General features: G+C 39.8%; 1 protein-coding gene across 7 annotated transcripts in view; it reads right to left on the bottom strand.

Moving 5' to 3' along the window:
- Positions 1-22,468, bottom strand: part of MYO9A (myosin IXA) — a 394,408-nt gene that overhangs the window by 78,107 nt on the left and 293,833 nt on the right. For 6 of the 7 annotated variants that reach the window (XM_090030154.1, XM_090030158.1, XM_090030161.1 and 3 more), the window contains 4 exons: positions 11,819-11,940; positions 9,542-9,683; positions 6,924-7,119; positions 785-904 (listed from right to left, as the gene is read on the bottom strand). In XM_090030154.1, coding sequence (XP_089886280.1) covers positions 785-904; positions 6,924-7,119; positions 9,542-9,683; positions 11,819-11,940 — 580 coding nt within the window. The remainder of the gene's footprint in view (positions 1-784; positions 905-6,923; positions 7,120-9,541; positions 9,684-11,818; positions 11,941-22,468) is intronic. The other variant, XM_090030160.1, reaches the window with a different exon arrangement.

The raw sequence follows: 22,468 nt of genomic DNA, 5'->3' as shown, positions 1-22,468 counted from the left end.
AAGAGGAGTCCAGCCATAGCAATTAGTAACACAGGCAGAAGTGCCTGTTTTTTTTTTTCCATGCAGGACTAGTTTATTATGTAATAAACAGAGGAGTGAAAAGAAAATGGAGACCAAGTGCATTTCTGCCCACCCATTCTAAAAAGGACTCTGCCCTACAGCATCACAATTTTTCACATTTCAATGAAGGACCTCGCAAATATATTGGCACCTTCTCCAGTTGCAGTTAGCATCAAAAGATGATGTTACGAAAAGGGAAAGGGACTACATCTAGTTGCAAATGGGAGGTAAAATTCTAGCTATATCAGGCATCCTAAAATCACACTAGAAGTATTCCTACTGGTTCTCTGTGCTTGCCGTCGATGTTTTCATAGCCACCACAAAAAATGAATGGTATGAAAAGTGTTGCCAATTTCAAAATCCTGTCTTCACAGAGCAACATGTGAAACTATCAGCAAAATGGTTCCAGGTTTAATTCATTAAACCTGGATACGCACACTGGGGTTTTTTGTCTAATTGATTAACAGGATCGCAGAATCCAGAGAGTCCATTCAAGATCTTTGTACACTAAAACTCTGCCTGAGAATTTCTAGTAGGAAAGGACTAAAAAACAAATCCCTTCCTAAAAGTGTCCTGTAATTACTTAGGATGATCTCAGTGGGCTGCACGGGAATGCTCCTTGCTTGTATTTTTTTTCCCCACCTGCCCCCCAGAATGCACCTGGTCTCCATTTCCTAATGTGTGAGTGTCATGTCAGAGAGGATGGTGGGATATGGAGCCTTACTGTACTTCTCCTCCTTGCATCTCTGCAGGATCTCTAAGCTCCTCTGATGGACTGGGTGATGGAGAAAGCTAAAACTATCCACACTTTTCAAAACCGCACATGGCACTGCATCATCATGCCCTTGGGAAGTAAAATAAAAACAAAAAATGGAGAGAAGAGAAAGAGATTATATAAGCAGAAATCAGGAAAGAGTAAAGAACAATGCTGCCAACTGCCCTAGTGATACAAGAATAGTTCAAAAACCACATTTTCTTCCTTTTACACACCAAAACTGTTATCTGTAGCAGTTATAACATATAGCAGTGACACAGGTTAACTGCAGTTACCTCATGACAAAGCTTTATGACATCCCACATACGATAAGGGAATGGGATTGTTTTAGGTCATCCGAGTCTAAGGAAACTACACACTTACTGATTTGCATCTCTGCAGACTTGCATTATTAATTAGGCAATTCCTTGCCCTGTGATTGAGGGGGTCTGATTTGCATAGTGACTGTATAGTTTTTTCTTGTTAACTGCATAGCATACCATTATTCGGATAGTCTCAAGGCCGTTATTAGCCGGAGCACAATAATCTGTGTAATCACTCCCAGGTCATCTAAAAGACCACAAACCAAAACAACACAACTGTAATTATACAACTTTCTACTCTTACTAGCTACATTTCTAGAACTCCTTTTGTTTAAATTGAACCAAAGTTGGTTGACTTCATCATTCCCCCGCCTGTGTTCATGAAGAGGTCACCTCAAATTCTGGCCTGCCCCACTGCGTTACCTCGGATATTTCCAGTTAAAATGAAATACGAGATGCTTAACATCAAGGAAGGGAGAGGGGGCACATTCAACTTTCTTCACACGCTGAGAAACAGGGAGATTTCAGAAAGACTAAAGTATAAAAACTGAGAAAGACTGAATCTAGAATGGGTTGAGGTCAGAAGTTAAGGTGAACGTCTTTGTGAGGACATCTGGGGCAGTCTCTGTTGATTTAGGAATGGCTCTAAAATGAAATAAAAGCTCTACAGTGTATCGTCACGTAAAGAGGAAGTACCAACAAATAATCCTTTAAATGAATGAGCAATAGGGGATTATACTCTGGGATATGTCATGCTCCCATTTAAGATGTGATGAGGTCACTGACAAGTTATCTTATGTCAGTATAATATAGTGTAGCGTTTAAAGCTGCTGCATTAAAATATCAACCCCCGCTCCTCCCCCTGCCCCTCCAACGCACACAATCTGAACCTTTTAGAGGAACGTTGCCAACTATTGTTTTTCTGAAGTTTGGCTACCATTCATTTTGTATTGCCCATTGGAAACCTTGAAGATTTGCTTCGTCTTATCTGTGTGATTCTCTTTTGTCCACTTCACCATTCACGAATTAGCATTACAACTTTATCTCAGCCAAGCTAGAAATAGCCCTTGTTAGCTGAATACTGTGGCAGAGCCAGCAGAGGGAGACTAAGAGTTAGGAGCACAAATCCTTTAATCAGGCGTAGGATCTATGCTCTTGTCCAACTTGCTCAAAATAAGGGGAGAAAACAAAAACTTGCAGAAAAACCACAGGAAGATTTATTGACTTTCATCCATAGGTGTATGCAAATTACCTCAAAACAATGCCTTTTTTCCTTAAAATCTTTAATGAGGTGTTACAATCCAAGGCAATAAATGAACGTGGAAGTACCTTCCATTAGATTACAAGTATCTCATAACCAGTCAAATTTGCATCCTAAATTCCTTGACAATGTCCCTCTAATAAAGTTCATTATGATTCAAGAAAAAACAAACCCAAATGTGTGCTTTTCATTTAGAATTTAACCTGACAGATAGAAAACTCAATTAGGAAACAACAAAGAAAATACAATTCCCAGAAAGATTTCTCCCTGCAGCCGCCTGCATCTTAACCAGTCTGATAGTTCTTTTAGTTTTTAATTCAGAAAGGGGAAAGGGTTGGCAGCACTGTAAGAAACACCTATTGGACCAGAAGAGAAATGTATCCAACAAAATTCAGACAATTACATTGATTTGCTTCTACTCATCTCACTTGCAAACAAAAATGGCTACGAGCTAAACTACAGGACTATGATGTGTGCACAAAGAAAAAGGAAAGCTTCAGAGGGCAGGAATGAAGAGCATAGTTATTAACCCGGCAGCAACAATATTGGAAGCAAAGCACAAAGGTGTTTATATGCTGCTATTGAACATCTATGACACAAAGAAGTATGGAAAGCAGGAAGGAAAAGAAGCAAAAACGAGGTTTTGCAAAGCCTGTTATAAAGAGGGCTGAGATTTTTCATGAAATCCCCCATTTTGGTACCACTACCATCACTATAATAAACCTTCAGACAAGTATATTATTTCTGGCCTAACAAGGAAAAAGTCCCCAAATCCTGCAGACTCCAGAGCAGAAATATGCAGCATTTTCAGAACATCCTTTAAAACTGGGTTTTTATTGCATCTGTCTGAGAAATCACAGGAGAGCTAGACAAAGCTACCAGAGACCATAAAGCAGCATGCTATCTTAAAAAAGATGTAATATTAAGTAGTATGTTTGATTGCACGGGGTGATATTGAGTGTGGGGGACACACGGGGGAATGTTATCCACTAACATTTCTTTGTTGTACCAGGTGCATTTGGTTCATATTAATTAAAGCCAGCAAGAATTAGTTGGAAAAGACACCTGAAAAACAGATGCAATCCTTAGAGAGGAGTGCTGTTTTATGGGACAGCTATCAAGACAGGTTAATTTCAGGGCCTAAAAGCAGGAGTGCTCCTTTAACAATTCAGAGGCAGCAGTTGCCATAAATTCATTCACTGGATTATCAGAGGGGATTCTTGTATGTTATTTCATATAGCAGTGGACAGGCACCAGCCTCCAGTAACCAAGTATGTCACATAGCATTAAGGGTTACAATCTTTTGGGAGCTAATGTACCAGTTTGCAAGACACAGCCGCACAACAGCGACATGTACCTTCTATTTAGCGATACCCCTGTTAGAACTTCATATAATTTGGGTTAAGCCAAAGCTTCGTCATAGGTTGGTTTGGATAACTGAATGGGAGGTGAGGACAGGGCCTCATTGTTAAGGAAGTGCTAAGTACAAAAGCCTGCAGCATCAACGATTGGGGACCAAAACTAACAAATTCTCAAGACAGTAGTCCCAAAGCTTGCTTATTTTATCATGTCAGAGCTGTTCAGTGCCCAGAGCAGCAGATACCACTGACATGCTCTATGCTGGAACTAATTTTTAAAATATTCTTGACAAAAGAAGAGATTTCACAGGGACGGAAAGAAAGAAAAAAGATCAACACCACAAGAGATCGGAGATGCTGCCAGCGGATCACCGTTCCCTCCTTGGCATGAATGCTGACACTACAGCTTAACAATGTTGGCTAGCTTCATTGCTTGTTAGGATAGCATGTAAAGGCACCAGCTGAGATCGATGCCTCATAATATGTTCTTCCTATTTCCAGTGAATATTTCTATTCACAGCAGGTGTAGGCCTAAATAATACAGTTAAAAAAAATCATTAACATGTGAAAGTGCCACCCTGCCAGTAGCTTATCTGGAGCAGGGTGAGAGGGGCAACTACTGGGTTGGCAGCAGTGACAGCCAATCTTGTGCCCAAACTGCCTGTCCAATTAGCCCCCAAGGATGGTGCCCTGCTTGTCCACCTCAGTGCTACTGGCACCGAGTTCTCACAGAAGTATGAGAAGTCTTTTAAGCAGTGATACGCTGCTTATTCCTGCCATGATGGGGGGAAAAAAAAAAAAAATCAAAACTCCCAGAACTGCCCGAAAACCTAAAATTGTTCTTTTATACATGAACGACCAGTTCTCAACCAAGGTGCCATGGCACACTGGGTACCTTGCGATCCTATCGGGGTGACGTGAGGGGGCACACAGCATTAGCACTGTTAGGTGTGCAAACATGATTCACATGAGAAACCCAAAGATTTCAAAGAGGAATCCGTAGTCTTAAAAACCATTCTGCCCTATTGTGGTTTCCACTCTTTGCAACAGAAAAACTGCTGTATTACAAGGGAGTTCAACCTTTGGCCCACAGGCCAAATGCAGCCCCCCAGAGCCATTGCATCTGGCCCACAGGGCTTGCTATGCAGTGGGAAATTTGGTGGCAGGGGAGTAGTGGCCATTAATACCGCTACCCTCCCCCTTGCCAAATCTTCAAACCCCAAGTTCTGCCCTGTTGGTCACGCCAGGTCACACCTCTTTCCCTCCCCTCCTTCTGGATCAGGGGCCAGGCAATGCGGCTTCCCCCCAAACAGGGCCAGGCTGGGGCAAAGCCATGTCTCCTTTTCTCCCACAGGTCCGGGTTGGAGCCAGGCCATGGCCCCTTTCCACACCGGGCTGAGCCACACTTCCTTTCCCCTGTGGGGCTGGGTGGCGGCTGCGCTGCCCCACGAATGCCTCCAAGTGGCTGGATGCTGCCAGGACTGAGCCAGCCCTGGTGCCGGATTGGGACCACTATTGGGATCCAGCCCAAGGATGGATGGGGCACTGCCCATCCAACCTGCTGGGCAAAAATGTTGAGCATAGCTGCTCTATTGTCTTTTGATTACAGAAAAATAAGTGAAAACTAAGAGCTGGCATTTTCTGAAGGGGGCCTCGAGTCTATCCAGGGGTGTGCTGCCTTGAGTCTAAAAGGTTGAGAATCACTGATCTACACATTGCTATATAGATATATCGCTGACCCAATCTAGAGAGTAACTATTAAAGGACTCTAAAATGGCAGAAGTGATTGCAGAAGACAGAGAAGCTGAAGCTGAAGCAGGGGTTGAAATTAGCAGGGCAGTGTTTGAAATAGCTCTTGCTGGCAGAGTTTTAGCATATTTATTATTAATTTCTTAGGCAGCTTGCTATAGCCCAGCCAGCTATCCAGCTGGGATTCATAAAGCAATTTAAAAAAATACTAGGGAAAGACAGAAACATTTTATAAAGGAGCAGTGGGTTGCACATGATTTCCTTTCACCCCCACCCCTTGATGCTAACATGGGATCTCAAGGAAGTCCCTCGTCTAATGACTGTTCATCACAGAGGCTTCACAAGCAAAATTGCTCTTCCTTGTGCCTCTCAGAATTACAAAGGACATTGTGGAACTTTTCATTTTCTCAACCCTGCATTGATACGTAAGAAAGTCTCAGGCTCATTTACCAGAAGTATCTTTTCTATTATTCATTTGGAGCTGTTCCTCTCTCAACTATTCTTAACAGCTGAATGCTGGTTTTGTTTCCTGCTGTTTTGGGGGAATCTGACCCAGAGGCTTAGATATTATTCTCATAAGCACAGAAGCTTGTGTCTTCTTATGTGGATGGCTTTTCATATCCATATATTTTTTCCCTGAATTTATTTGATGCATATCTTTTCACATTCCCAACTAAAGCAATGTAAAGACTAGTTCCATGCTTAATTTTAATTCTGTACTGACATTTTCCTGCCCATGTTCTAATTCCATCATGAATTTCAAGCCCTCCTATGCTCAGAAATTAATAGTAATAGCCTGTACCTGTCTTTCAGGAATTGCTTTACATAAAAAAAATGTTCTACAAGCACAGCCAAGAATTGCCTACCACAGCATGATGATGCACCATTACTTTCATTTAATTTACTGCCCCCCCGTTCTGCATGAAAGTGAGTAGGTGGTTCTAGCTGATCGCTCAGCAATGAATTTTTGCTAGACAGGAGAATACTCTCTCTTTCAGCTCACAGGGTGAACAGTTTGAAAAATTGTGAAGGGAAATGCTATTTTTTTTGCATTTTTAAGCTTCCTGCTAACAGCCAAAAAACAGAGTTCCCTTATTTTTGCTTCATAATGTTATGTTTCCATTACAATATCATACACTTTTCCATATGAAGACATCTACCAAAGGCAGAATTCAAAGAGCATCAAGACGAAAAACCTTCTTTCCAAACTGTGTGGCATATGTTACTGGATCTGTAAAGTGCCATGCTTTTCAGAATCAAACCCACCCATAGCAATTCATGATCTCCTAGGCATATTTGTCAGAAACAGGGGGGACAGGTATAAGCCAATTAACAGTGAAATACACAAAATCAGGGATTGTTGATAAGTCTGCCTTAAAAATGGGCATGTGTGTAGAATTCCAAGATCTGCAACTTACCAGTTTTCTTCTCAATATATCGTTTTCCAGCTTCTCGAAAAGCGACCATAGCCCTGAAAAAAGCTCTGAGGACTGCCCAGCGGAATACAGCCACTGGATCAATCCCTATCATCCCACAGATGAAGGCATTCTTGCTGCTTCTCAGTAGGGCTACGATGTCTGGACGCATATGATCTGTATTTTTCTCCCGGAAATCCTAAGTAGAGAGGGGAAAAAAGGCAGGGGCCTGGTAACCAGCATCCTGTAGTTCTGCATGCATGCAGGTTTAAAGTTTAACTATTCTTACAAGACAAATATTTGTTCAGGAATTTCTCACCATTCTTCTTCATCTGATAGTTCATAATATTTTCTTGCTCTGAAAAACTCTCTCATCCTAACCCCATTGGTTCTATAAAGCAGACATTTTTAAAACTGGTGCTTGACTTTGCAAACTTTTAATGTCATTCTGGTACGCGTTTAAGCACCACAGCCACTGCCAACTATGCCATTTTCTGGAAAAACAGGTCTAGATGTCAAACGGTAGTGTAGAGGAGAGGACTTAATATTCATGTTGATGTGAATGTATATGAGGTCAGTTATGAAATAATGTGCAAGGGCGTTTTAAAAATGCCTAAGGACATTAGACTTCTAATTAATTTACGTACTTGAAAACAGAGTGCTATAGAAGCTATTACTCAGTAACTGCAACTTACCAGTATTTTTAAGGAAAGATTTTTTTTTTTCATTCTACCTTTCAAAAACAAGGGATGCCTAACTTAGGGGCACGCTATATGTGAAAAAATATGGTATTTCTAATATGTACTATGTGAAAAATTCTGTTTGAGGAGCTCAAGAAACACGGCTCAAGAGTTCGGCAAAGCGATGCAATCCACTTTTCCTAGACACAAGGCACCACATCTGTATGGGGTTGGTACAGTTTAATTGAGATGAGGTGTTCTTTTAGCAGAAAATCATTTGAATTGACAGCTGGCAATTTAGAGCATCAGACAAGTTAGACTGACCTAGAAGGAAATCTCAACAAGCAAGGAATGTTTGTAAATTGTATGCTTTGGTGTTTCAGCACACACCTTCTACATACATTTTGATGAAGTACAAAAGGTTTTGTTTTATACAAGGATTGAATAGATTAGATCTCTGCAAGGTTACTGGGCGGGGGGGGGGGGGATGGAAAAGGGCCATACTACACAACATACCTGGATTCCTTCACTTCAAGACAAAGGAAGGAAGAAAAATACTACCAGATATAACAAGAGTGATCATTTTGGGATCTGGCCCCAGTGTTTTCAATGCATAAGCCAGGGGAGAAAGTAGGCAGGTACCAAAGTGGCTCTGTATCACTTCCCAAATGGCTTTGGCATCAGGGAAGAAGCAGCAAGAGGAACCACACTGGAATATCAGAAGCAGAAAGCCTATGGATCCACTGTTGCTGCAACTGACGAAAAATACTTGCTGCTTGCATACAACAATTTGAGATGACCACAAAGCCCATGCAAGCAACAGAGTAGCAATCCAAAAAAGAAAAAAGAGTTCATATTCCAGTGCACTCCATTGCAAAACCCTGAATATATCAGCAAATGAGCTGAGAAAAACCATGAAGCGCCAACCACAGCAAAACTGTTCTGGTAACCTTCTGTATCATCTAGTAGCTCTGGCTGTAACAAGGAAAGCATTTCATCATGACTCCGATAGCTAAACTTTCTGATGTCACACATGGTGAAACATAAGCAGCGATGGATTGATTTGTTCCTAACTTGACCCCAAGTTCAATGAAATCCAGAAGTGTGGAGGTATTGCCCCCGAAGTGCCGTAAGTACTTTTAGATAATTTTGATCACTGTCATCTTTTATTTAAAGGAGTTTCAACTTGGACTCTGGGAACAGGTATGAGGTATCAGGAGGGAGAGTGGTCACATCGTGATAGGAAAAGTGTTACAGTACAGCAAAGGTTGAGAACCACTGATCTATGTATGTGTAATACATAAAGTGTAGTAGACACTGTACAGACAACGACAGTTCTTGTTGCAACAAAACCATAATCTAAGGTCTATTTTCTGCAAAGATGTACGCATGTGGTTAACTTTACGCACTAAATTATCCTATAGGACAGTTAATCTTAGGTCCCAGGTGCAAGCTTTGGCCTTTCATTTTATCCTCCACATTCATCCCCAAATAACTTTGTAGATGTGCCCTGTGCTCTCCATTATTGTGTCCGCCTAAATAACACTCACAGGTTAGCAACTATAGTTTGCTTAAATCCAGGACATTATATTGGCACTATTCTCTGCATTACAACCATCATATTGTATAATGTCCCCCATATAATAAACCAAATTAATCCCTACTGCCTTCTTCCTCCCCTTACTTCTAGCTACATCTCTGCTTCCTACTGAACATTTTTCTTCCAAATGTGAACTCTTCCCTCCCACCCACTCTTTTTCCACTCATCAAATTGCTTCCAAAAAGTTTTAGGAGTAAATCATTTCTTCTGAACTGTACCTCACAGTAAAACAAAACTGACCTATTTTTACCTGTCTGTGCTCATACCCCTGGCACACTGGTTTCCAGTTTAGCTTGTAAGCATTTCAACTAATGTGTCAGTGAACAGCCATTGTGACTAACCTTCACACCATATTTCACTTTTCCAGCATAGTGCTTTATGATAAAAGCAGGCTCCATCACAGCTGGAAATTCAATGTAAGAGTTCCCCTCATGCTGACGTTTAAACTTGTCCAGTAGTGTCTGGTTTGTCGCTTGTGGAAAACTGAATAAAAAGGAAAAAAATTGAAGGCAGTTGTGAAGTCAGTCAAATCGAAAAACCCCACACCCTTATTGATAGACTATAAATTGGTAATAAGGAACATCCTGCTTTTCTTTTGCTGCAGTGACAGGTATTATACCAGCACTGATCTGCACTGGGTGTTTTTATGTGATATATTCGCTGGTAAGGCATTATGCAATATACATGTTTTCAGATGAAACTTCCAATTGCAGATACCTGGTACAATTAATTGGGTCCAGAATCAGTCAATTACACGAGCATAATTAAGCCCGGAGTTAGTTATGGGCAATAACTGCATTCAGAGTAAGGTGTTAAATCTCAACACCAGCAGATTCTCCCTATACCTGAAGAAGGGTGCTCGTGCCCAAAAGCTTGTAAAGAACAATTTTTCCAACTATTCAGTTAGTCTAATAAAAGATATCACATTTACCCAAATAACTTTGTTTGCCTGTGTCCGTAGACCAACATGGCTACAACCAACACCCCCAATACCTGCATTAATATGCACCTCAAATGCATTTCTCTTCAGCCTTCAGGCTCACAATGTAGACTGCATTGGTACATGGCATATCTATATATCTAGGAACAGTAGCCTTTATTTGCAGCCATACCTTTAGTATTTAAGCCTGATAGAGCCAAATAAGGAGGAAATATTAAAATGATTGAAGGAATGCAAAAAATAAATTCATAACGCCCATGTCCATCTCACACCAGTATCTCTCTTCTGAACTGAAGGGAGTTGCTCTCGATTTAAAGAATTATGAAGAGGGGAAGAAAATCAGAGCAACAACCAAGTGACAATTAACTAACGGCCCTTGGACATTGTGTATTAATTCCTTTTGACTGCAATGAACTGAAATTGAAAAAGACCCTTTGCCACATGTTACAAAAAGAGAAGAAAAAAAATGTAATTTTGTAAAACCTAATCTCATTTAACCTGTAGTTCAAAAATATTACCCTGACCTGGCCCCTGTATTTGTGTAGGGTCAGGATCCTTGGCCGGCAGATCTTTCCCTTGTTGTAGTGCTGACTTTCCCAATCTCCTGATCATTTGGGAATGCTCAGTATGTCATTTTTACTGCAGATCCTGAGGTCATGGGAGGAGGGTGGGGAGCGGGCAGGAGAACAGAGGTAGGTGAGCTGCCTGCCATGGATCAGGAGGGCCACTGTAGGTCTTTGGAAGAAGAGAATGGGAATCTCTCAAGTTAGAAGGTGGGCCCCATGCTTTATCACTTGGTAGGAGAAGCTGTGCTACTTAAAAAACAATATGGGAGGAACTTTGCAAATACATTCCTATTGAAGTTCTTTACAATTTAGAAATTTACATTCAATAGATTTAGGCTACACATCCCATGAGGCAGCCTTATAGACTGTCTGCATGGGAAGACAAGCAGAATTAACTAACACTGTGATTTTAAAATGCACTGAATCCCTGTGTGCATGCACACTCATTTAGAAATAAAATAACCTTAGCTCACTTTGGCTTAAGTTTGGAAGCAAATGAATAAGGCCACTTTATTTCTTCATAACATTACTCACACTGGGGCTTAAGGCACTTCCATTTATCCACTTGAAAGTCATGCTTTTAATTAATTTGGTTTAATTAATTTGTCCCCAGGTAGACATGACCCAAGACAAAGACATGGCAGAAAAAAGGAGAGGGCTAAATAAAGGGTACTTTTGAGGTTCTTCCCCACAATGAGGATAATCTTTTAATAAATAAAGCTATTAACTAAATATGTTAAAAGTATAGTATTTCTAAAAACTACTAGTCTTGCTGTCTTGGAAGCAAGAGGTTAAATTAGGCAAATAATTGGAAGGGCTTTGAAATGATGACTATGTAGAAACAGACATTAGGGATTTAACTTTCTCTCTAGAAAACATTACTGAGACAGATAAAACTTCAATTGTGAGACTGGTTTCTAAGCAAATAGTAAAAAGGTGAGAAAAGAATTTCAGATGCTTCCCCTTAGCAGTATCAAGCTAAATCATAATCTCTTTCTCATTTAAATTTTCCATCTGACTCTCAAACAATTTAGGTAAAACAATACAAAGTCTTTGGTTTGATGGACACTTAATAGCAGTCATTGTGCCCATCAAAACTGGTTCTTGCTCACTTGCTTTCCTCATCCAGCAGGTGGAGCAGGCCTGTTGGTTTCTTGCTGATTAGGTTTATGCAGCCAGAGTTATCTATATAGTCTATGTTGTGCCAGCTGATGCCTTCAGCTCTATATTCCTCCTAGAAAGAGAAAAAGCAAGAACTGAGTTATGCAAATAAACTGGTTTTGAGCTTGCACAAAAACCAGAAAATTTCCCAAATGAAAGAGAAAAGCTAGCTTAGAAGACAGATTTAAATGATGCAGCCAAAAAATGAAGACACAAAGGAAAGTTTAAGGTGTTCAGCATGCCAAATCTTTCATGTGCACCCACGGAGAATTTTAATAGAACACCAAGAGATGTGTTCCCCAAACAAGAACAAAACCTGAACATAGATGCTTCAACGTTTCTGCTGGACATTCAGACATAACATCTAAAAATTACAAGGAAGGGCTGGCTCTTGGGATGATCCTCCACCATGATGTTTTTCTTTGCACAAATTAAATACCACAGGACACCTTACAAATTCAAGCCCATGTAGTCTCTCAACTACTTTTAGGGCACAAAAGTGGCACTTTTAGATGGAAGAGATTGCCTTTGCATCTCAAAAGAAAAAGAATACTTATAAGCCTTTTTTCAAACAGCAAGATTTTTCAGCACAGAACATCACACCTACTGAAAAGGTACACGATGTACCCATCGCTCTTCCAGGTCTTCCTTTTTCTGCCTGGCTATTCCAGCATTGTCTGATATGCTTGCATTTCACTCACAGGTTGACTGCTCACATTTGGAGCCACCAAACCTTAGCGAAATAAACAGCCAACACAGCTCAGCAGGAGATATGAGCTACTTTGGTCTATTTATTTAGATAGGAAAGTAAAATAAAAAGCCTTACTGTTTCCTTGGGCCCTAGCAGCTTGGGAACATCCCACTCAGGACTGAAACATTGTCACAAATAAGAAATAATATCTAGCCTTTGATATCATTTGCAACATATCACAATCTCAGTAGCTATCCCCTCCCTGCTTTGGACAGTATTTTGCTGCTAGGTTTGATAACCAGCCATGATCTATCCCTTTATACATCTGGTATTGATAATGCTGGATGTTATGAAGGTGTGGGCACAGATCTTTAGCTGGTATAAAATCAGTTTTCTTTCATTGAGGCTCCAGCCTCCAGTTTATACTGGGAATAAGCAGAACAGATCCTTTTACAGGTCATATCCTCCACTTATTTACATCCAATAAGGGGCTGATTCCCCCACTTTTTGAAAAAAGAAATCTCCTTTAAATTACAAAGAGTATAAACCAGATTTTAAAATGAACCATTTACAGAACGCTGCTATATAAATAAATGCCAATGCATCTGGAGGGAAGTACATTTAGTCTTTTCATAAAGCATAATCTCCATCATATGTTAATGCAGTAACCTTTTACAAGCTATTTTCTCTCCATGGTAGGACACATACTTTAACTGCAAAGCGTGTGCATATGCAGCTGCATACAACAACAAAACAGCAGAGAATCCAGCCAAGTTTTTACTGTTCTGCTGTGAGAGGTTTGATGATGACAGGGCTAGTCACAGAAACAAACCTGCCATAATGCTCCCCGGCAGCACAAAATTTTATAGCCTTTCAGCTTGCTCGTATTGCTCTCTTATTAAAAATGTATGCTTTGATCCTATGCTTTCCATATTATCACACACATCTTTAAGAAAAGGAACTTAATGTATATTTTAAAAGCTTTTTCTTAAAGGTGACCTGAACATTTTTTTTAAATGAATTTAAATTCAGTACTCAGAATTTAAATTTATGTACTGAAAAGCCTCCAGTAACCAATAAAGATCATTTAAAAATATTAACTTCAGGCCCAATGTACAGTCACTTAACTTCTCTCTAGCTAACAATGCATGAAGGTATTTCTACACGCACATACCTGCAGAGTTCAAAGCCTGAGAAGAACTGTGAACCCACCTAAACCTTCAGAAACAAACAATGGTCTTGTACTGTTCCCTTGAAAAATATGTATGGCCTGCCAATAACTCCTGATATAAAAGTGATAGAGACCATTAATTTATAACATCATGTACATACAAACCCGTACCATAGATGTATGTGTGTGTGTGTGTGTGTGTGTGTGTGTGTGTATATATATTATATATATATATATACACACACCATCAAATAGGAGTTGTTATACAAATATGTTAGGTCATTGGCACTTTTAACAATGATGATACAAGCCTATTAAAGTACAAGATTTGCTTTGTTTTGTTCTGTTCTTAACAGAAGCTCATAAGATTAAAAATTTTTATACATAATTTTGGTTCAGTATTATGGATGCTCTCAGCCAACAGTTCAAGTTTGTAGATCTGTCCAGAGCTCCCAAACAATTGAAATTCAGCTTCCACATCCATTTATATTTGCCTTGCACTATTTGCAATGGGATTGGGGTTGGGGCAGGAAACAATTTTTCCATTTTATGAGCTAGTCCATAACTTGGAAAAGCAAACATTTCAAAATTTCCTGAAAACTGAAATTTTAAAAACAATTTAGTTCAGCTCAATTTAAATGTTTTCTCTGGGTTTCAAGGTATGTTTTTAAAACATAATATAAAAGCCAAAAGAAATTTCAGTGATATCCACTCTAAAATGAAACAGAAAAACCCTGTTCTAAAAATATCAAGGGGTTTCATTTTGGCCTCATCATCATGCTTCATCTCTTTTTTATCTTGAAATGGAAATGCATTGAAATGGATATTGTTCTGCAAAATGTTCTGCTTTCAGTGAATTGGCATTTTCTGTCACTAGTTTGTCTTGCCAGAATATAAACCAGTGCTACCATTACCATGTTAATACAATCATAACAAAAGCAAAGTAATTAGACTAGATACAATAAGCTATAAGAACAATACACACAATGGATTTCAATGAAAAAAACCCACTGAAGGCAATGTATGATGTTTTTATAACTGAAGATCCCTGTTCAGCGAATGGCGGAAACCATATTACAGCAAAGATATCCGAAATCAAAATACAAATTGCTTGTAAATTGCAGGTAAATCTCCCTTTCTTTTTCAATTTCAAAAAAAGGGCAACATATCCTGCAGACAAATAAGGAAGAAACTTCAACAGAAAAGCTCTGCCAACCTTGTTGGAACATATACTTCTTCACTAAGCTCAAGCTCTTCCTGTAAAAGTGCATAACATCATTTATTAGCTGCCTGCTTCTGACAGCAACTTAATCAGATGCAGCATGTATGACTTTCAGACGTCCACTCACTGTGGGGGTTTTTCTACTGTACTCAGAGCTAAACAACGGTGGTATCTACCGAGGCATTTTGCTAAGAGAGAGGGAGAGTTTTAAGGTGACTAGTGCACATTACATAATCATGAAAAAGGTTTCAGCATAAAAAAATTGTGCATGAATAATACATAAAGACAGTTGCTCAGTATTCCCTGCAGAACAGTCCATCCTTAAACTACTTTGCAAACATTAGTTAACTAGTCCTCACAATATCTTAGTAAGGGGAATAAGTATTCTGTCTATTTTACACCAAGGGAAATTGAAGCGAGTGGCAAGATTGATTGGTTGAAAGTCAATAGCATGCTAAGAGAATGAGAAGTCAAGTGCTTCCTGGGTTTTGATTCTGTGCTCAGACACTAGCTCCTGTGACTGTGGTGTAAAGTATAAACTCAACGCAGGCATCTGCAAATTTGTGTTAAACCAGACAATGGCTCTAGACTAGGTGCCTGCAGCCTACGGGTGGAATCTACCCCTCCAAGGAATTGGATCCAGTCTGCAAAGCTGACTGCGGCACCAGTTTAGAAGTGGGAGACGTTGGGGGTAGATCAGCACTGAAGAGGATAAGGAAGCGGGAAGCAGCAGCATTACAGGTGGGAAAAGGGGGAGGAGGAGAATGGCAGCCTGCCTTTGGACTTAGCTTCATTAAACCGTCCTCCCAAAAGATGGTTAACCCCCTGCTCTAGACCCACGGGATTATAACAATGTAACCATTTGTGTTAAGTAATTAAATAATTTAAGTATATTTTAGGGGAAGTTTCCTTTAACCGATAAAAATGGAGTTTACCTCCACATAGGTTACAACAGATAGATCCCAACTACTGTTAAGAGAAAAGGAACTTTTTGGGGACATCTGGGGAAAAAAAATCACAGAGACTGTTCTCCCTATTTTAAATTAGATAAAGGGCACAGTTCATAGAGAACAGATTCTTGTCACCTACCACTCTAGCCATTTTTGCAGGAGGATGGGGAGGTCTGGTGAGGGGAAGAGCAATGGTTGCCATTTATGACTTCACTTACAAAAATGCAGCCTTGGCTCCTATTGGGATTGAAACTGTTGCCAAAGGCTCTTTGGAAGCAAGCCAAGATAAAGCAACAGTTCTGTAATGCATTTTTCATGTTCTTCTGGAACAACCTTTTCTATACAGCAGGACTTGCTCTCTGAGCTTCATAATATGGAAAGCATTCATTACACTTCCACCTTCTTAAAAAAAAAGCTGTGCATGAAGAAGTACGAGAGAGAAAAATTAACTAGAGTAAGAAAATAGGAAATATTTTTTTCTTGATCTTCAGAATACTGAATGAAACAGCTCCAAATAAAACCCAGATGAACTAGTAAGTTGTTAATAGCACTTGCTAAGTGCTGTTATGATCAGCTGACTTTTCCTATTAATCCTCTCTCTCTCTCTCTCGCTACCTTTTTAAAAAAAACTTTTCAAGTATTTTTATTGTGACTTATTAACACCTGATACTGGCACAATCAGGACTCTACCAAATTGATTTATTTTTTTTTTAAATAATCCAAACACTGAAATTTCCACAAGTCTGATATTAGGTACATAATTAGACAGTCCATTTGTCTTCTAGAAATAGTTTTAGTTCATATTTCTGTTCAGGTATTTAGTTCATTTTGATATGACAAAAGTAACACAAACAAATTCTTTAAAAGTAGTGGCTAGTCATTTGGCATTTCTGGCCATTCTGAAACCAAACAGCTTAGAATTTCATGTGAATTTAGGGGTGAAAAGCATAGGTTGCCAACACTGAAAACCACAGTTCTGCTTATCTACAGATCTGCATAGCATAATTAAAAGCAATACAAGATGCTCCCTGCTACCTTATTTCTAGTAATCTCACCCACTGACCTAAACATGCCACTGGAGTGAGTACAGAGATCACTAGCTTAATGAATTCAGTTTTCCAGGATACTCCTCAGAGCAGTGCCTACAGTAGACATGGAAAGATGATGACACTGTGGTTAAGACACTGGGCTGGGACTTTGTTTATTTAGGTTCAAATCCAGCTCTGCCACAAGCTCCACGTGATCTGAAGCAAGTTACTCAAACTGGCTGCACCTCAGTTCTTCATCTATAAACCAATGGATAATAATAGTTCCTTTTCATCACTGCTTTTTTTTTTATAATGCAGCTTATTGTTTCACTGCTTTTCCTATTATGCTTAATAAAGACTGTAGCTGCTACCATAAAATAGTATCTGAATGCCTACTGAAGTCCCTAACCAGGCTGCTTAAACATCTTAATTTTGAAGCTGAAATTTTCCAGGTTTTCAGTCATTTGTATCCCCTTATTTTAAATATCTAGACACTAGATAAAATGTACTCAGTGCTTTCCCTAGAACATTTCTCTAGGCTGCAACATGTAATGATAACAGGCTCCACTTTACAGTGCATATTACAATATCTGAAGTGATTGGTATTCTCTTGTCTAGATGGAGTTTCTTGCCCATTTCTGCACTACATCATATCTGCATTGCAAGCGAGTGAGTTTTGTAGAACACATGCATGGTCATGTTTTGAGTCATAAGAAAACTCATGATTTAACTGCATGGCTTTCTTGTTTTACTTAAAGGCACCGCTTTCATAAGCTTAGAAAAAGTGGTCAACACTCCTGCTTGCCGACAAAGTCTTAAAGTGGAAACAAAAGAGAACATTAAGCAAAGAGAGAGAAATAGAAAGAGCCTGACATATGGCATTTAAAAAAAAGTCAAGATTTTTTAAAAGTTAAATCTACTGATTGGTTGGGAGGTGGGGGGTTGTTTGTTTGTTTTTGGCTCATTTGGGGGGTTTTTGTGAGGGGAGGGGGTCTAAACTCATGAATATCTGAATGCTCTGTTTAGCTACTGTTTCCACTGATGCTGAGCCAAATCACAAATAGCTGCTGATCCGATAACGCATCAGATGAGAGAACTTATTTCAATTTTCAGCTTCATTTTGTTGATGCATTTTAATGGCATTCTGTGCAAATACCGTGTTTTTCTTGCTATAACACTCCTGAACAAAATACAAACCTTGTGTTTGAAAGGCAGAATAAAGGGGAAAACATCTTTGCCTGTTTCTGCAACAGAAGCCTCTGCTGGGAGTGGAGTGGGTGATGGAAGTCCACAGCCAGCAGCTAGGGACATCCACATGAAGCCCTGCTGTTACTTTTACTTTACTGTATTTCCTTGCTTATAATGTGCACCCCAATTTCCAGCAGCTGAATTTTGGGAAAAGATGCATGTTGTATGCAGGATAATATGGCAAAAATTCAACTAAACTTCTAAAATTAAAATATTCCACTGTCGTTTTCTTAAAATGTTGGAAGTAAAAGCAGCAGCTACATTTTTTTTTAAATCAATAAATGCAATTACATAAATTGTATGTATAGAGGAAGGCTTGGTGCATGGCAGGGTGTGTGTGTATAGAGGTAAGCTGGGTGGATGGCTGGGTGTGTAATCTTGGTAGATGGATAGACTTGGACTCTTCCAAATGTGACCCTAAAAAATCTAGTTAGAACAGCATGTGCATAACATTGGTCTATGCATTATGGTTTGCACCTGGAAATGTACTGAAATAGCTACTTTGGAATAATAATTCAGAATAATTCTCCCATATGGTTACCGTTTTTCCAGAATAAGAACATTTAACCCCAAGGGCCAAAATATTTAAATAATTATTCTGGAACAGTTATTCTAGTTAATTTCCACATAAAGATCAACCCCTTGGCTATGCATACTGCAAAAGAAAAGTTGCAGCATTGTCAAAGCAGGGTAATCAGGAAACTTAAAAAAGTAAATCAGAGAATGCTCCATAACTCAGGGAGGAGACCCTTTACAATACTGAAGTTGCATTTGTTTCCATCACTTGTACAGATAAAATACACTCAAGCTTTTTTCACAGCCCAAGCCCCATTTTAACTGAAGTACTAGATTCTGGTCTGAGCCTCTCTTTGAGGCACACTGGGAAATACCCAATACAGTCAGAACTATTTCATCAATCCATCATCTTCATCAGGCCCACAGTAAGAACGTATGCAGGAGGAGGAGGGAACTTGTACAACCTCTTGGCCACTACTGTCTTGACAGCACAGAACAATTTTGAAGTGTCACTACAACTATAGTAGAAATCAAACAAGTGCCCAGCTGCCTGCTGGCCTAGACTTGCATGGAACTACATAATGATCAAAGCATTGATGCATCTTAGCTTCACCTTACAATTGGCTTCTACTTTGCAGGAGGTGGGTGGGGAAAATGCTTGTGATTTTTTTTTTTCCTAATCTCATCTCTCACTTCTTGTTTTAATCCTTGCCCACACTTTCCCCAGCGGACTCTGGTCTCTCCAGCCTAGTCCCTTTGATCTCTTCTCCTGCTGCCCTGGCATCTAGTCCTCCTCTTCCCCTAGACAATCTTTGTCCAGCTGCCTAGTTATTTATCACTTGGACATTCCCCTCCAACTAGATGCCTCTATCCCATCAGCAGCCCTCATCTCCTCTTTGGCTGGGAGCTCCAATTCAACTGATGGGCTGGTTTATGATAAAACAGCTCGTTCCACTTATAGTAGGCATTGTTCCTTTCTGCCTTCGCATACAGTCAATCTCTTTCCAATGATCTTTAGATAAATTCTTCCAAGGAAATGGAGCCAGGGCCAGGCCATCATTGATCTTAGATAGTCTGTGGACTTCAGTGTGAAAATCACTGATACAGAAAAGCAAGCTATATATTTTATAGGGAAAACCTAGTATTATATTACAGATGTTACATTGTTTTTGTCTGATTCTTTCATTGTCTTGTAGAATATTTTCGATGTGTTCTATTTAATTCTAAGTAACTTAGTTCAGGTAGAGGTTGGGGGGATTGTTTTTATTTCATTTGGTTTTGTTTTTGCCAACAACTGCATATACCAAGTTACACTACATCTAATGTCATACCTGACTTCTGAGCAGGGCAATCAAATTCACAGGCACAGGATTTGCCCACTGTGGCAACTGAGGGTCAATGTGCAAAGTTTTGATATTAGTAAATTATACCGGAGGAGCTTAAGATTTCCTTTTAACAAAAACAAAGACAAGATTAAGGTGACTGGTAACAGGCTTTGGTAAACAAACACAAGCTTGTATTAAAACAAAATAAATCATTGAAGAGCAGGTTGTACTAGTTAAATTAAATCAGTTCAGCTTCAGGCATTTAATTAAACCCAGTGCAATTCTCCATAGAGGTAAGTTCAACATTTCAGCCTTACAAGTTGTAAAATAAATAAATCTTCCAAAATGCAATATGCTGGGTCTTCACTGATTCTTCAGAAACAGCAGCTCTACCAGATGAATACACTCATTCATTTTAATCACTACCTGCACTCCACACTAATGCCTACTTAAATGTCAAGCAGCTGATACCAGATTACTTTAAAAGTGAGCACCTGTCTTAGACTTGGTCAGTAGTAAACTAAAGCTCCTGGTGAAGATGCAGCAGGAGTTCTTCGGCATGGATAGCTTAAAATGGCTCCCCAGACAATAAATTATATTAGCAAAAAGGTCTTCATAGATTTCCCCAACATTAGGGCTGGAAGGGACCTCATAAGATCATTGGGTCCAGTCCCATGCCTACAGAACAGGAAGTCAGCTAGGGTCAAAGGATCCCAGCGAGATAAGCATCCAAATGTTTCTTAAAAGTTTCCGGAGTAGGTGCTTGCACCACTTCTGGAGGGGAGTCTATTCCAGGACTTGAGGTTTGGGACAGTAAAAAAGTTCTCTCTTATGCCCAGCCTAAAATGGTCTTGTAGGAGTTTGTGACAATTGGACCCCGTCATCCCTTGTGGTGCTCTGGTGAATTTTGCTGCTGGAGTTAAGCTAAGGCTGTTGCAGATATAGACGTGTTATACAGAACTGCACTCGTAACTTCCTAAAAAGGTGTCTCCTGCAATCCTGGCCAGGGTTTCCTATTCTTTTCTCAGGTTTCCAAGACCTGGCTCCACTTTATTTCCAGACCCGGACTATGCGACAGATAGTGTCCTGCATTGCATGTCTGTTGAAGAACAAAACTGTGCTTTGGCTCTATGCTGAGGCTTGAAATTGGACAGAAGGAGCGAAGCGTGGAGCCAGAACAGCATACTCAGTCATTTCAGAGGCTAGCAGCTCAATACTGCTGGAATACCTGTTACTTCCCTATAAGCACACTCAGTGAGAGAAGTTATTGACCATTCTCCAACTAACCTGCATATCAGCTATGTGGAGATTTATGCCTCGTAGTTCTGAGACCACATACACCAGAGAAGAGCCTTTGTTGCTTTAGCTAGGGTAACAAGACCACATCTGCAAAGGCCTTTGTAGAGATGAAATAAATGCAAACAGGAGATATACCATCTCCCTGAAAGACAAAAACCCCTCTTCTGTTGCCATAGCTGCACTCTGCCAGAGGGGTTTGCTGCCATCCCTATACTGGGAAAAATCTGGAGCATAGATCTGGCTTCTCTCACTCATCTGCAATGTTCCAGCAAGGGATATTAATCCCCTCTTTTTACCACTTGGGAAAAAATAAATTCTTGATTTCATCAAATAGCTGGAAAAAGCTGTGGTAGGAAAGGAAACATGGCTTGGCTTAAGAAGATAGGACAACACCACCAACTGCCAGCCTGCAGTGTTTCAGCCTTTGATCTAAGAAAATCACTTATCCCAAGTCACCAGGTTTACCTGAAACTTGTGACACAAGAATATACTGGTAAGGCTTAAACATGCAAATCATTGAAAGGCTTACAAGTAATTAGGTGCAAATGTTGAAGTCAGTGTGCACACTGCTAATTTAGTCAAACAAGCCCTAAGGCACAGAGGTAGGCAGACTCTGCAATAAAAAAAAAAAATCTACAGAATTTGGCAGGCTTTTTCCGAGTACAGTGGAAATGTCTACCTTGGCTAAATGACCATTAAAGATGCATAAGATGCATCTACAACTGACCTAAAGGTACAAACATCTAGACAGAGAGGGGTTGTTTGTTGTAATGAATACTGGGTACATAGGCCAAACAAAAAGAATCCAGTCTTCCTGATTGGGAAGTTAGAAATGATGGAAACAAAATTGCTGTGGACATGACCCATCTGGAACTGTTACAGTTTACCGTGCAAAGACTAGCAATCCCTCTAGTTTGATGGAACAGCTGGATCAGCTCTATGCATGTTACTAATCCTTATTTGAATTAACAACTTGAAGTATGGAGGCATTTCTAATCTACAGAAGAACCAGAGGAAAGTGTGTCATGACATAATAAAAACACAAGATCAACAAGTTTGAAGAATTGGCTCGTGCTGGAAAACAAAACTGATACGTGCATATGCCTGTGTGTTTGGAGAAGGATGCAAATTGCTAGAACTACTTTAACAGG

The sequence above is a fragment of the Crocodylus siamensis genome, chromosome 15, assembly GCF_052110815.1.
Source record: "Crocodylus siamensis isolate JL-2025a chromosome 15, ASM5211081v1, whole genome shotgun sequence".
Classification (NCBI taxonomy): domain Eukaryota; kingdom Metazoa; phylum Chordata; order Crocodylia; family Crocodylidae; genus Crocodylus; species Crocodylus siamensis.
This window is presented reverse-complemented; position numbering and strand designations above follow the sequence as displayed.